We start from the raw sequence: 16,727 nt of genomic DNA, 5'->3' as shown, positions 1-16,727 counted from the left end.
GTTAATCTTTGTATTAGTCTGAAAATGGCACTCATTTTTTGTATTGGTAGGTAGCACTTTGCTATCTTGTAGAGTTAGAAGTTCAGAGGCAATATCTATTGCATTTCAAAGAGAAGATCAGTAGAGCTTCCTCCTACATAGTTATGGCTATCTACTTGGTAAGAAGATACAGTTGGTACATAGGCTGTACCTAGAGTTAGCTTTGGGCAGACAGCATGCCGTTTTTGAACATTATAGACCCGAAGTGTGAAACTGAACTGGATTTAGTGTTCATCACAATGTTGAGGTAAACATCTTGGTTTAGATTCTTATAGATAGAGAGCCAAGCCAGTGGATATTGTAAAAAAACATTCAATATTTGCTAATGGATCATTCTTTTATTCTAATTATTTAACCTTGTATATACTAAGCAACCTTATTAAGTTATGAAGCAGTTTATCAGCAATTCATTTTAACATTATTTAACCATGTTAGCTAACTGAGCCCAATATAATAAAACTGTAATTTACTGAATGGTGAACAGCTATAAGCCATGCTTGCTGAGGTGCATATGTGTTTGCAGAACTGGGCTTTGCTTAACCAGAGAGAGAATAACAATAAATTCTTTTCTAATTAATTTTGCATAATTTCAGGCCATCAGTTTCCTCTTTTAGGAATTTAGGTCATTACGCTTAATAGTTGATGCAATTACTGATTTGGGAGTTCTGATTTTAATATCTGTTGACATCAATGAAATGCAGTTTTTGTGCAAAATGCGTTTCTTCTTTGAATCATTGTATCAGGGTATCACTTTAGCACACATTTTTTGCACACGTGTAAGACAGATTGATTTTGAGTAACAGTTTCTTGGTAGAAAGACTTGCTCCCTGTTGAATTCCTGAGTTCATCGTTGCAAGTTAATTGTATTCATAGCTCCCTTATTTCTAAGTGCAACTAAGATGCAAGTAGCGTTCTCATAAGCATTTGCTATTAAAAGGAATTTTATCTCACAGATAGGGAGATTTGTCCTCTGGCAGTGGTATCTTTTTGACCAAAACATCTCATTGTGGAATAAATCATCATATTTTATGTATCATAGCTTATGATAGTGGCATTGGATTCTTTAAAAATTCTTCAGCAAAATATAGAATTAGCTGCAGCTTTTCAGTAATATGGTCCTTCAGAATTTTGTTCATGTTTTAAGGATATTAATTCAGATTTGGTAATTTATAAGTTGCAATTTTATCTCTTAATTTTTCTTTGTTAGGAATTTAGTCATAAAGCCACACTCTTGGAGGATGGCAAGATCAAAACCAGTAACAGAAGAATACTTCAGAATCCAGTTCAGTGGGTTAAAGAGCTGCTAGGAAGTGATATTTCAGTGACCTGGAAGTATGTATGGAATAAGGTTGGTCTGATTTGACTCCTAAAAATAGTAATAACAAATTGGAATAATAAGTCTCACAAATGTATAATTTATAGGGTAAAAACACTCAGGAAATATTTTCACCTTTTTGGATCTCCTTATGGTTCTTAAAGCAAAAGAGCACACAAATTAAAAACAAAAACAAAAACCCTTCTTACTGTTAATGAATAAGCAGCAAACAAAGATCTATATAGCCACCAGACAAGTGTAGCTGCACTGTGATGAACTACCCAAAAGTATTGAGAAAATGTGGAATGCCCACTCTGTGAGTTGTTGGTGCTTTGAAAGAATAGTTTTAAAAATGATTGAGAGACTGGCAGAAAAAAACTGAGAAGTTGCTAAGAGAATAAAAAGTAGCAGACTCATCAAAATGCCAAGGTGGCAGGGACAAATGTTGCAAAAATATGGTTAGAGTGTAGAGGACTTCCCAGATATGTTAGTTTTTTTCATTCAGAATTCAGAATTAGCAGAATTGTCACTTTATCTTGATAGACACAGATCAGACTGTTACATGCATAAAGTCAATTTTGAAAGAAAAGTGAAATTTTTACACTTATCACAAAACCCACAAATAACTAAAATGACCAGTTATCCATTTAGATTTGTTTGAACAGGTTACATATCTTGGGACACAGTTGTCAAAATTTCTTGTTGAAGAAGTGTCTATTTCTAATGACCTGGAATTACCATCACAACAAAGAGAGCCTGTGGGTATGTACCAGTTAAAATCTAATATTCACCATGACTGGAAGTAGCACAAGGTGATTTCTAAAGAGCTTAAATTCCACAGTTCCACTGTTGCATATTGATTTCTTCTGAACTGCATGCTTATCACAGGTCCCGCGCTTGAAAAATATAGTGACAGAAATTACAATGGATCTTTAAAGTAAAGTATACCTTTCTTTTCCTCCATAAAGTGGTTGAGTGAAGAGAATAATTATTAATGATTTGGTTGCTAAGTAACTTTATGTTAAAAAAGGTTTAATATATAGAGAAATAAAGCTTTTAATAACCTAATATAATAGTTACTGTGATGGGAACTCAGATACACAAACATAATTTTCAATCACATGTATATATTAAAATCAAAATAAATAATCTGTGTTGGTGGAGATGCCACTATGCCCAGCTAACTGTAATAACTAGAGGGATATTTTATTCTCTAAAAATACACAAATCATAAGAAACAGAGCATATTAATTTGACATATGACACTGAGCAACTTTTTCAGAACTGACTAGCAGACTTAAGAACGTTAGCTTAATTTTGATAAACAATGTGTTTGCAGGGAAACCTGATTGCTTCGATAGCCAATGGCACTCAGACTCTGAAAAGCTTTTGGATGGTTGTGACTGGTTATGTTAACTTGATGAGTCAGTGCATGTCATGTGAGCACGGGTATAAGGCTGTGTCTGTTCTTAACCTACTAAAAGTAAATTCAAATATCTTCATTTAAAATATCTGATTTGATGTTTGAAACACCATGTATTTGTGTCAGGCTAAGAGCATCCAGATGGTGAGTTTACATTGCCCTGGTTCCGTAACTTTTTTTTCCTCGCAAATAGTTTAAGATGACAGTGGTGCTTAATCATCAGCTTTAGGTGGGAACTTGAGAGAGGGAATGCCAAAGATGATGATCACACTGGGAAGTAGTTCTTGGTTTCAGTTCCATTTCAGATGCTATATGGCCACATATATAGTGGGAAATTGAACAGTGCCTTAAAAGTTCCAGAAAATGATTAACCTGCACCATTATATTGCGAGCACAGTTGTGGACATTTAGGCAATCCCAATTTCCAGGCCTGGTTTGAGAGTGAGCACGTTCCAAGTGACATTCCCAAAGAGCAGTTTGCCTGCAGCGAGCCTGCTTGGAAGGATAGGAGAGTTTGTTAGCATGGATGTGAGTTATTCTGTGCCACTCGCCCAGGGACATTCCCAGGCACTGTTTAATTTTCTAGCATACTTATGCCCTGTGTGCATTGTATAAAGTAGAAGTTTATCCTGATTTTTTAAGGAATTTATCTCGTCTTTCTGGATTAATGAATTGTATTTTCTTCTAGACAGCCTAGAGCACCTTTAAAAGAGAAGACTGGGGCCTGATAATTGGAGCATTTTTAGAGGAGGAGAATGTCCTCCCAAACCTTTCTTCATTTGAAAGAAAATGATACAGGCTGTAGTCCTGTTTCTTTCTAACCATCTTTTAACAGAAAGAAGCAGCTACCATGGAATTTTGTACAGAGCCCATTTAGGAAGCATGTCATAAGAATCCCAACCAAATCAAGATCCCTAGGAAAAACAGATGAAAGAGTTCCTATTTCTGTGCTAAGAAAGGTACCAACTTTTCAGCACTGTTGAGACTCAGATACCTCCAGGTTTATACAGCAGCTGAATTTTAGGCACCTAAGGAACATTAATGCAAAAACTGAAGACCCCATGAAGTAAAAAAGCCCAAGAGCAATGCAGATTTTTAGCAGAAGCTTTAAGGATTGCAATGTTGGAGTTAGTCATCTAAATCCTAACTAAATTCCACTTTAGACCTGTATGTCTCTTTGAATCTGGGCCTTTAGTCTCTCCTAGAATCATGCTAGCAGAAAGCTGTAATTACTCTATTCAAGTGTGAGACAGAACTAAATATTAAGAAGAAAAATAGTATTTCTATGCTGTCTATATGTAGGAGTTCAGAAGAAACTGTGATTATGTGGCTTGGAATTTATCCCTCTCCGTTTTCTGATACATGTAATAGAGACTTAATGTTTACCAAAAAATGGCCAAGAATAAACAAGGATTAAGAAGCAGATGTCAGCTGAATAGCAGATGTCATTTGCAGAGCAGATGATGGTGTCAGAAATTTCACATTCAAATTTCAGTGAAGTGGCTTAAAATACAGCAAATAATAGTACACTTTTAATAAGTGCAATATGAAAATTCAGATACTCCTTTCACTGGAAAACCCTGCTATTCTTGCCTTCATGTTTTTGGAGGAAAGCTGAGAAAGATAATGAATGTAGTGTAGTAGTTTAGAAATCAGGACACAGGCTAAGAATCTCAAATATAGAATCACTTCTTTATCCAAATGTCATGACTTAAAGGAGCCTGACTAAACATACGTAAATATTTTGGGTTGGGTATTATTGAAATAGTAGTATATCATCACAATCAATAATACCACTAATAATAACATGGGAGAGCAGAAGTGTAAAAAAAATCCCAGCATCTGAAAAATGACCTTTCTGTGTAACCTACAACAGAATATTTTATTAACTACACAATATCCTCATTTATGTGACTGTAAAAGACAGGGAGATATACTATATATACTTTATATTTCATTCTTTGGAAACAAAGTGAGATAGTAGATGAATACTTGTACCCAGAATAATTCTCCATCTCATAGGTATTTCAAAATACTGCTGCTATTTGAGTTCTGGCTTCAAAATGAATCTTTGATGGTATTTGAATGTGTACTGTGTTCTTCTTTAAGGCATACAGGCAAAATACTTAAAAGTATTTTCTAGAACTTATAACTTCCAGACATTTGCTTTAGGTAGTTATGTACTTTACAAGGAAGCAAATAGTTTTGCCCATAGAATTTACAGAGCCCTATATTTTCCAATAACCTTGCATACCATGAATGAAGTACAGGCTCACAACAACAACACACTCCTCCTTTCCAAAATCCTCTACCTACTCTTATTTGACCATCAGCTGATGATGGACATTTGACCAGGACTGACTTGGAGTTGAGCTAAGTGGCTATCAAGGACCAAAAAAAATCCACTTTTTAGGAGCCTGGAAAGGGAAGAAATAAAGCTCCCAAGAGCTACATGTCATGTAAGCCAATTCTAATAATTCAATTCTAGTAATTCAATATCTGTGATTTCTTATCTGTAAGTCAGTTTTGTCTGAAACTGGCATATCGCTTCAAAAGTGACTAGGTGACAGTCAGTGTGATCACACAGAATTATAGGCTGATGTAGGTTAGATGGGACCTCTGGATGTCTCTAGTCCAACCTCTTGCTCAAAGTAGGACTAACTTCCAAGTTAGATCATGTTGCTCAGGGCCTTGTCCAGTCAAATTCTGAGTCTCCAAGGATGGACATTCCACAGCATCTCTGCACAACCTGTTCCAGTGCTTAACTATGCTCATGATGAATTTTTTTTCAATATATCTAGTTGGAATCTGTGTTGTTGCAACTTGCGACTGTTGCCCCTTTTTGCTATGTACAGAAGCCTTGTTTCCTTAGAAAACTGGGCTAAAAGTAAACAAAATGACTCATAATCAGTAGCTTTAAACATTGGCTCTCTGGCATTTTTACTCTGTGAAACAAGTTGTAAAAGAAATCATTTGATAATCAACCCATCTTCTTAATTCATGAACTACTCTATAACATTTTCATTTGCTTTGGTGGTCCTGTGAAAACAGAGAAGACTGAGACAAATAGAATTGCTGTAAATTATCTTCCTATTACACATCCATCTTTTCCCATCTTACTTATGAAAACAGTAAATGAAAGGGAATGTGGTAAACAGCAAGACTCAAGAGGCAGTGGCTTCAGCTACTACATTGCTTGAAACATTTCCAAAGGAAAAGACAGACTTTTGACACTGCACTCCAGTAGTGTCAAATGAATGCATGTAGGAGACTATCTGATGATCCTGCTCACCTTGGTGAACATTCAGACTATATCACACTTCTGTCTTTTCTTTCAGGAGTGACTCTTAACAAAGTTGGGACAAAGCTTCTAAAGAAAACAGAATTCAGTTTTTAAATCACCACACGATAATAACCCAGGGGAAAGCTCTAAAAGTTGTTCTGAGGCTGCACATAAAACCCACTGAATGAGTCACAGCTTTTGTAGACTGTGCCAGTGCATGAAAAACATGAGCTGTTGTTTTTTCTATCAAATAGTTGTTCTGGCCTGACCTGTAACTTGATTTATGCTTTGTCTTCTATCTGGTTCTTCCAATTTGCTCTTCATTGTTTTATAAGCTGCAAGAATTTTAAAGTAAGTTCCCTTCTTTTAATTACAAATGTTGGCCCTGGAACTGTGTCTGATCCACTAAACTGACACACTACATTCACAGTTTATAAAATGTTTCAAAGTAATTTTAGAGAACTGTGCATTTTCCTTTGAAATGAGTATCCAAGTGAATAACTGCATAATCAAGTATACAATAATTCAAAATAATATATTTAAAAAGAAAGAAACATATGGTGGGAAACTGCAGCCTGCTAGTGATACCAAAAAATAGTCTCCCAGTAATCCTTTTAAAACAATCTTACTAGCTTTTAACAAAGGACACTAATGAATGCATTTGTTGTTGTTGGAAAACGCAATAATTTTTTATTTAAACAGAATGATGAACTTAATCTAGGTTTAGATTTGTGAAACTGAAAGGTCACCTGCACAGCTGTGTAAAAATATTTCTATTAGGAAAATGGAATTAGGCATTATATTTTAAAAGTACTTATTTTATTACATTTTGTTTTATTTCTTGATAAATTCACTTTTACAGGAGGCTGTAGACATTTTCAGATTGGTATTTGCATGTATGTTAATCATGCTACTCTCAATTTTTGGGGAAGAATTAGATTACAGCAATTCTAAAAAAAATAAGATTGTTTTAGAATAAAAGGCATGAATTCTTGATCTCTAATCATGCTTGCAAATCCTTTTTCCATCTAGACATATCTTTATGTTTCAAAAGTAGGGAGTAACAGAAAAGGTCACTTTGGATCTGTTGATAAAACACATTCAAAGAAGAATGATTCTAGATATATATTTTTTTTCTGCTCTATGACACTGCTACTGTAATCTTTATTGTAGGAAAGAACTATTGTTCTTTACTGAGTAGACGAAGAAACATTACTTTCTCAATCTAGCATTTTATCTAGACTCAGAAGAACAGAATAATAATACATATGAATTAAATTCCAAGTTATTGTTATAAAAATTCTAGATATAGGCAAATGATGAACTGAACCTACAGATCATCCATGGTAAGTAGCGTCTGATACACAAAGGAAAGAACTGTAGGCTGGGTGAGTATCAGAAGGTGGTTTAAGTCCTCCTGGCACTGTTTTAGCTCTGCATGAAGCATCTACAGTCAGCTTAATTCATTAAGTAATTTCTAAAACTGAGATGATTTAATTATTTAATAAGAAGTCATAAATAGCCTTCAAATTTTCCAAAAGAGAGTATTTTAAGATAATACAGCATTCGTAATTTAGGGCCACCTGATAAATTAGTTTTTTTGGGAAAAGGTACTTTCAGAATCTGGGTGAAGGAGGACACAGAGGGTCACAAAGCAGTTAGCCAACAGTCTGTGCTGGCCTACACTGTTTAGGAGGTGGACACCTTAACTTTAGGTGTGTGGCTAGCATGGCACATCTAACTTTTAGAATAAAAATCACCCCTTACTGATCTGTTTGTAAAGGCAGAGACCTTGGACTTTAGAATTCACAAGCAGAAAAATCTGTTGAAATAAAGATCTATATCATGTGAAGTGGTTCAGGATTTGTTGAGAGCCCTGGATAAAAGCAGAGTCATTTTTAGGAAAAAAAGTGTTATAAGGTTTGGTTGGTGAAATACCCAGTCTTGTAGTGATGACTGGTCCACTGACATCTCTTTTTTTCAAGATACCAGCTCTTAAACAGCTGAAGGAAAAGTTATTTTCAAAATCACCACTAGCATGGGAAGAATTAATCTGCCTCAGATCAGTGGCAGCCTTTTAAGATTCAGTGGATCTAAAAATGCTGTTTTTGAGAGGCATTGGCTGTCATTTCCAAGACCTTATTTGGTCAGTAGAGTCAATAGCTACTGTGGTTCCTGGATTATAACTGTTCTTCTGTATCGTTAAGTTCTTGAGAGGAGTGTAGAAAAGGCACAAGAAACTTTTAAGCTTTCAGAAGACTCTGCTGTTTTGGTTTTTTTTTAATATATTGTGGAATTCTAGATCAGAGGCTGTCATGTTTAAGTGTGTAGTTCTTAGATCTTTTGTTTGCTTATCCAAGTATAGGCTACCTCTAGGATAGCTGCACATAACCAGATCCATTTTACTCAGAAGAATAACATCTCCTGTGACTTTGCCACAGGTATTGCAAATCAATTAGGCATTTTCTGAAATGTAATGATAATCTTTACCTGTATTACTGAAGTATTCAAACTAGATTTACTAATACATGTAAATGACTCAACATTTTGGTGATTAAAATGCAAGAGCATTTCAGTCCCTATTACAAACAATTTACAGCAGTAACAAAGCTTTAAAATTCTTAACTATCTCTGGATGATTCCAACACTTTCTTATTTAGGAAAAGTAAGGAGGATAAAGATGGTATGTTTAAAAACTGTACTTTCAGGGGGTATTTTAATGATCAGAGAATGGTGGCTCTGCACAGAAGTAGCAATCATTGGTGTTTAACCTTTAGGCAAGATTCTGGTCTGAAATTCATATTTTTGTGCCACTAGCTAGAATTCTCCTTAAATACCATTTTCAGGTTCTCGGCTACTGCAGAAACAAGGTGTCATAAAGCTACAACAAAGTGGAAACAAAAGTTGAAACACACTTAGAACCGTTTCAGAACTATTAGCCTAATACAGATGCTAACAAAGACAGAAAAGCTGTTGGCAAGCAGGGTAGAAAAAGTAACAAGGGAAGACATGTGTTTTCCTCTGATTTATACAAAAAGCTCATTCTGATATTAATACCAATAGCAGGGATACTTCATGTTGTGGTTCATGAAGGTGGCAGAAAACTGAGAGCAGCTAACAGGACAGCAAAGCTGGTAAAGCAGAAAGAGAGCCTTCCTATGTGCATACTACCTGTCTAAGCTTTTTCTGGATGTGCCTGAGGCTTTGTTTTGGACAGTAGTATTGGAACAGTTCTCCGCTGCTAACAGCCTGTAAGCTTCCCGCCCTTTTGTAAGGCAGTGAGTGTTAACAGAAGTCAAAAGAGAGAAAGGAAACTTCAAAGCAGGTATTAAAAGGTTAAAAATAATAGTAAGCAAAGAAGGAGATGGAAGGAAAAAAAGCAAGAAGGAAAAATGAAAATGGGAAGGATGTTAATCAGCTGTCAACTTTTATTATTGACTCAGGTAAAGTTGGATTCATTATAAGGGAAAATGCTGACATTTAATTTGCAAAGTCTTAATCCGATAGGTAAAACATGAATTTGAGCCAAAGGAGTCAGCAAAGAGACCCATCAACTGCTAAAAAAGCTATTTCGATAGATTTATTTAGTCATACCTGTATTACATTTTCAAATTTGATTTTAGAATTTTTGTAAATGAGCTGGAATACTGCAGCGAGGGCTGAAAGGCCGAGGTCCAGTTTCCTACATTGTCAGAGACCAGGGTCGCCGATAATGGCTTCTTTTGGTGGCAGTACTGCTCCTCTCCTTCCCTTACAGTCTGTTGCTTGTTTGTGCTTCAGATTGCTATGACGAGGAAGAGAAAAAGCCCTTTAAAAATCAGCAGAACAAAAACGGGGGGAATTACATGCTGAAATGTATACAGCTATTTTATTTTTGCAGAAATAATGTCCACAAGCAAGTGAAGGTAGACATTTCCTCCTGTGTGTTGGTACTTTTCCTCCTCATTTCCATCATTCATAAGAATTACTCTTGGAGTCAGGGCGGAGGACTCGGTCTTTAAATAAAGTTCTACATAATGTGAACTAGATTTATTTAGTGAGATTCTTAGATAAAGGGCTCAAAGACTGTAATTTTTTGGGCATGTCAGAGGCTAAGGATTGGGCTGCAGAGCATTTACTCCTGTGCTCTTTTAGCAGAAGCTGTTTATTTCACAGCCTCAGAGTTCTAGAAACAAGTCTAAAGCTGTTGATTTAAAGAGGTTACAAGTTCCACAGTCTGTGCCAACTGATCTAATGTGCTCTGCAAAACTTCTCAAAGTCTTTGTAATGTACAAACATTTACTGAAATCTGATAATATCTAAGAGCTTTGCATTTTAACAGCAATTAATTGCAGAATTTTAGACCTACGTTCATTATTAAAACAATCATATGCCATGTTCTCAAGATATATATCTATTTATCTATATATATTTAGAACAATCCCTATGTGAAAAGCCACTATTAAAAAAAAGAAAACATTTCCAAAAGTAAAAAAGAAATGTCTTTTCTTCAGTTATGGTTTCTCAAAATAGGTTGTTAAATTAACTTCAGACTTCGCCAAGAAATTTTCCTGTGCTTAGAAACAACATATGGACATTTCAGGAGGAAAAAGAGCTTTTTTCAACAAATCATAAGGGGTTGTACTCACACTTGTCATGGGAACTACTGTGGGAATTGGCAACAAGTGTACTACTACAGATTCTGTATTAAAGATAACCTTTCAGCTCATTTTATGCCATAAACATGTCTATGTATCAAAAAATCCCCAGACTTATTTCAAAGATTATTTTTTCTGGGGGTGTTCTTAAAATTATTATATGGCTTCCCATCCAAGCATTCCTGTTTTTACTATTTGACACATTACTTCTGGTTGTCTATGTAGGTGACTTGCCTGGTGTGTCTAACCACTGTTCATAAAGGGTAAAGACTTAGTGTGAGGAGCACTGTAATATAACCTTTTGGATAGGACATAAGTATTCAGTCTGTCAGTCTTTGCTTGTTATAGTCTGGGGTACTTGAATATACCCCAGACATCAGACTATGCTTTTTGTTCCGTTATGTATTGTATAATGGCATGAGTGTACTGAAGATTCACTGATTTAAGATACTGAATGAAATCCTGTTCTCACTGAAGTCAGATGTTTTACTGTGAATGTTACGGGTATGGAACAGTGTATATCCTCCCGTGCAAGATTGTGTGTTTCTGATTCTGAACACAGAGCTGTCAGTAGTAATTCACCAGTTCACCACCCTGCTGCTTTGGGTGGCGAGATCCTTGAAATTGGGAAGTGGCAGGCAAAAATACCCACTGAGCATGAGATATAGACTTAAAAGAAGATACACTAGAAGATACACTGGTTTTTGTTGTTGTTGTTGTTGTTGTTGTTTTACCATTGAGATCTATCAGTGTTGTCAGGTGCATGAACATCCTATGTTGTATTCTCAAATCAGTGTAGCTGACACAATTGGAAAATCTTGTTGAAAGAGAAAGACTAACTTCTGCAATGTCACATTGTAGCCAAGAAATAAGTGCAAGCTAAATGAGCAACTGGTGTTGCTTCAAACCTGCTTTGTCTGCATTTTAACAATCTGATTAGATCTGGCTGATCTAATCATCTTGAAATACTTACCCTATTTTGCCTCTTAAAATACTTGAATGTCATCTGAACACTGTTTTTGTTTTTTTTTAAAAAAAAGCAGAGGCCATCCCTTTTATGGCAACCCTCCTTCTCTTGCTAGCAGCTGCTAAATATGACAATTTTGTCCTCTTTGACAGTTTCTGTGTTGGGCTGGTTGTGGCAGCTTAGCTGCTCTGATGTTTTGTGCAAAGGAATTTAAGGGATATGGATGAAAGATGAACAAAAGCAAATACCTCTGAAAAACCAAATGCCTTTTGCATTCTGTGCTGTTATGGAGAAAATGTCTTGTAATATTTGTTACTGCTGGATCTTTATACTGTTATTTTGTTACTGATTTTAACAGTGAAAATGAAAACTCAAAGGGTCAGATTCTCCTGCAGTGACACTAATGCCTTAGTTTTGGCATTGCAGTAGTTGCTTCAGTCCAGCAGATATTTAAATATTGCAAATAACCGTTGTTCAATCCTGCAGTTTCTTGTATTCAGGTGTGCTTCTCCCTCTTTATATAGTCCAGTCAGGACTGTAGGAAGGGCATGGTGAGAGGGATTCCTTTATTTTTGGCAAGTATACTAAACTTACCCATTTGTGGAGATAAAAGTGAAATTCAAGCAATGCTGAAGAACTGCATTTTTATACCTGTTTCCACAGGGGACCATTATATAGTCAGAAATGGCTGGAAGGATTAATTCCTCACCCTGGGCACCAAAAAGTGTAATACTGCCCTTGTCTCAATGAAGTCTGGGTGCAGTGTTGTGCCTTTACCAGAGATTACATGGCTGTTACAGGATTCCTAGGACACAGGGATCTGTAATGCTTTACATGCTTCTAAAGAGCTATTAATCTAGATAATAGTGCCAGGAATTGCTTTCCATTATTTTAATATAAATTTTGTAATCATTTGCTTTCATTTTCAACAGGCTCTTCTGTCCAGTTCAACTCACTAGAAAATCTGACGCATTTTCTTCTATTCAATGAGATAGTAATAGTGCATAAAGATGAGTTTCTGCCATGTCATATAATGGAAAAACATTGGAATTTCTACAAAGAATGTGAAGATTTTGGATTTTAAAGACTTCTTGAGTGCCGAGGTTTTTTTGCTTCATCATCACTTAAGAGTAAATGTTTGGACTTTTAGAATTAAATGTTTTACTACCATCATTTTGATAGACCATTTTCCCAGCACTTAGGATGGACTGAAAGACTCCTTGGATAAAGGAAGAAATGGAGAGTACTTTGTAGCAGGTAAGGATAACTGTCAGTATTGAATTTTGTTCTGTAGGATTATGAAATGGAGAAGTAGACAAGGACCTATTTTACACTGGTATTCACTGAGAATTGTATTGCATACTGGTAATTTTGTAAGAATTTCCACTGATCCACTGATTTCCATGGCTTCGTATCTGCCCATGCTCAGTGTGCATGGCTCCATGGAAGCAGATAGGTGTCAACGCTGATAGTCACTTTTTACATGTAACTTCAGAACCAGTCTGCCTGAGCATATGCTGTCGGAAATGGCTGCAAATGTTTGTGTAATAACATAAGCTGTTAGGTTGGGCAAAAATCAAGATGGGCAGCTTTGAAAATCACAAACAACTTTGCTTTACGTGATAGGGATATATGCAGACATTTGAGAGCAGGTGTATGCTGTGAGAGGTTAAAAGAAGAATCTTAACCAACTGAAGTGCTCAGACAGGGAAATTCCGTTGATGTTCCAACCAAATACATCTGATAGTCAGAAAATGTGCTAGCATATGGCAGGAAATACAATGAGCTCATTTCTGGTAAATGGATTTTTCAATCTAAAAACATCTTAGATACTCACCCTGATCTCTGAAGGATTTCTATTTGTTTTAATTTTACAATATGTGAATCTGCCTCAGTAGCATATTTATACACATTTGACTGTCATGAGAATTATCTCTGTTCAAATTGCATTCTCATTCTTCCATTCTCTGGTTTATAAGGAGAGATAAAATAATCACACCTACTCCTCCTAACTCCAGTGAATGGGATGAGGAATCTCTCCTGTCAATACATAACAAGCTCAGCTAGCTATTTGGAGTGGGAAGAGCTGTTCTGCAGGGATTTTATTAGTGTCTTAAACAGAAGGTTTAGGGAAGAGAGAGAGGGTTTTGATGGGCAGGGTGTTAATACTGTGCCCTAGGATGCATGAGCCATCATCACTTGATGGGACTGTAAGGGTGAAAAAATGCAAACTGCCAGAAAGCCAAAAAAGTAAAAGGTTACTGAGTGATAGCTGTTTAATAAAGGTTAGGTTCCACACAGAAAGAAAATGGAACATTCTCACAGCTGCTGCAGTAAAACAAACCAAAAGGCATATTGGTTTAAAGGAACTGTTCATTCACATAGCTCAGAACATCTATAGAAGAGGGTGTCAGTTCCCCATTAAAAGTGAAATATTTTTGACTGTTAAAATTACTACCAAATTACTTATTTATGAGTTTGTCTGATATTTTTTCCTTGTTATAAGATGTTTAATAAAATTAATGTATTAAAACTGGAAAGACTTGACAGTAATACTTTTAGTCCATTGTATTAACATGATTGTGTGACCTAAGGCAATAATGAGATGCAGTGTCAAAAAATCTGATTGATTCAAGATGGGCAAAGAGGTAAAAAAGCGAAGTGTTACATGAAAACTCCTGTTGCTTATTGATACCACATGTAAAAGTAAGTTGTAACTTTTTTTCAATATTTATGTAAACATCTTAAGAAAGGTGTTAGCTTGACAACATAATCTGTTTTAATACGACTAACAAATATAGGGTTCTACCTCCTAAATCTTGTAAGAATGAATTTTCCAAATTCTGCCTGCTTGAATCTTTTTTTTAATGTAAAGACCCATTAAGACATGACAAGAGTCATGCCATCATGGATAGGATGTTTTGTTTTCTCTGTTTAAATTTGTGCTTTCTAAGTGTACTTTTACATAAAAAATTAAGCTGTTATTACAGGTCAAAGATAAGCAACCAGCATTGATCCTAAGTACAGCAGAGTAATAATGCCCCCACTCACAGGCGCCGAACAGCAGCAGTTAGGTCCTCCCAGCTCCTCATGCTCCTGTAATTATTCAGTTATTTTATTTAGTAGACCACTTCCCTACTAGGCTCTGAATTAGTGCATGTTTTGTGCAGAGCAGAATAAAGGAGAACAGGACATACAATGCAAAGAATACAAAAAAGCTGGTATTCTGTCTGCTGTTAATATCCAGATAGGGAATAAGAGGAGAAAGAGATGATGCAGGGAACAAAAGCCATGATTTCAGGTTCATATTCCCACTGATTTTTTTTTTCACCAAGGTGGAGTAAAAAGAAATCAGTGGGAAGATTAATACCAGTGAGGAAGAATGCGAGGCACAAAACAAAAGCATGAGAGTGAGAAGGAAGATAAGCAGCCGGGAGGCAGACAATAGAACACAGAGTCATAGATTTTAAGGCCAGAAGGGACCAATGTGATAATCTGACCTCCTGAACAGCAGAGGCCATAGGTTATGAAATGGCATAAGGAAGGGAGACAAGGGGGAAAGAGACACTGAAACAAAGACAAAAGTATGGATAGCGCTAAATTCACTCTCGGCAGAGGATCAGCACAAAACACTGCACCTTCTTGCTGCACAAAGCTGGATTATTTAGGAAGAACAGATAAGGTAAGAGAAACGTGGAAATAAAGGCCAGCTTTGGAAAGGTATTTAAAGTGCTGTAAGATGCAAATACCCATGGGTTTTTTGATGGTGGTGCCTGTGGAAATTCTACTAAAAGTGGGGAAGAGGCAAAAGAAATACCAGAATAATGTTGCTATGGGAATTTGAATAAATTCTTGGAACAAGTTGGTAAGTATTTTATAATTATGGTAGAGAAGTGAAGATTTTTTTTTCTGTTTTTCAAACCTTAATGTTAATTGGGGAAAAACATCTATTCAAATGATTAAGAGAATGAACAACTTTTATATAAGGTCTAGGCTCTTTTTCAGGTCACCAGTCATCCAGTAACCAGTCAGGTAGGACATGTAGGAGATCATATAGACCATATGGAATTTGAATGTTTAAGTTTCTGGCCTTTTTTTTTTTTTTTTTTTTTTTTTGTAAAATAGTATTAGAGCTGTTATGGTCTAAGCATATATGTAACACAAATTTTTTATGTGGAAATAATATCTTTTATTTGCTAATATACCTGGAAAAAAATAGATGCGTTTTTAGGCATATAAGTCCTTTATGTATACAGAAACTTTAAATATTGCTCTATAGACTTAATAGCTTAATAGCATGGACTGAGACTTAAAAGCTGCAGTCAGCTCAAGTACATGGACTAAAATGTGGCTTTTGAAATGAACCTCTTCGTGGTGAGGAGGCAATGAGGAAGTGATAACAAGAGGAGTATTTTTTTTTTATGTCATAGCAGAAGTGTGTCAGCCCAAACGAAAAAGAATAGAAATTTAAATGAGATACAGGAAGGAGGTGAAACAGTTAAAAGATGGGACTGTATTCAAAGAACTTAGAAACTTATATACATACAGTTTTTTTCTTTTGGTAAGTTTTTGGCTTTGTCCCTGGGAGAAAGTTTTACCAGTTACACCAGTGTTATTATAGCAGTGTAATCACCAGGCGAACTGTCCAGCAGGCACGCGTCCCTTTGATTTCGCTTATGTTACTGTGGAAATATTCAGACTTAGAGTTAAATATAATTCAGCTGCAGTAGCTTAAGCACTTAGTACCCACCAGCTGAGCTGCCATAGCTGCGCCCCGCTGCAGGGCCGCTCGCGGCGCGGTGCGGTCGAAGTGCCCGCGCAGCCGTGCCGCAGGGCCGCGGGCCCTCGGGGGCGGCCGGTGCCTCCGCGCGGGGCCCGGCAGCTCGAGCTGCGCCCGGGCGCGGGGCTTTGTCGGGAGCTAGTTGGGGAACTGGAATATTCCAGTGCAAAGGTGGCTTGTTGCAGTATGAGCAGTGCTTTAAATCCACCCCGCAGCTCACCGGTTGAATAAAGCGGCAGCCGCAGCCGCGGCCCAGTTCCCGCAGCGACCAGGTGCCGCCCAG

The 16,727-nt window shown here is 36.5% G+C and overlaps 1 protein-coding gene and 1 long non-coding RNA gene across 2 annotated transcripts in view; one reads left to right on the top strand and one right to left on the bottom strand.

The window, feature by feature from the left end:
- LOC112987095 (ankyrin repeat domain-containing protein 31) overlaps positions 1–14,477 on the top strand; it is a 62,849-nt gene extending 48,372 nt beyond the window's left edge. Inside the window, exons 23-25 of the mRNA XM_064501377.1 lie at positions 1,247–1,387; positions 2,020–2,116; positions 12,597–14,477. Of these exons, the coding sequence (XP_064357447.1) occupies positions 1,247–1,387; positions 2,020–2,116; positions 12,597–12,748 (390 nt within the window). The 3' untranslated portion in view covers positions 12,749–14,477. The remainder of the gene's footprint in view (positions 1–1,246; positions 1,388–2,019; positions 2,117–12,596) is intronic.
- On the bottom strand, positions 9,441–16,381 carry LOC135324661 (uncharacterized). The gene is made up of 3 exons (XR_010385953.1): positions 16,211–16,381; positions 14,716–14,760; positions 9,441–9,844 (listed from the first exon to the last, which is right to left on the bottom strand). It is a non-coding gene; the product is annotated as an uncharacterized LOC135324661 (long non-coding RNA).
- Between the last annotated feature and the right edge of the window lie 346 nt (positions 16,382–16,727).

Source organism: Dromaius novaehollandiae, chromosome Z, assembly GCF_036370855.1.
Source record: "Dromaius novaehollandiae isolate bDroNov1 chromosome Z, bDroNov1.hap1, whole genome shotgun sequence".
In the NCBI taxonomy this organism is placed as follows: domain Eukaryota; kingdom Metazoa; phylum Chordata; class Aves; order Casuariiformes; family Dromaiidae; genus Dromaius; species Dromaius novaehollandiae.
This window is presented reverse-complemented; position numbering and strand designations above follow the sequence as displayed.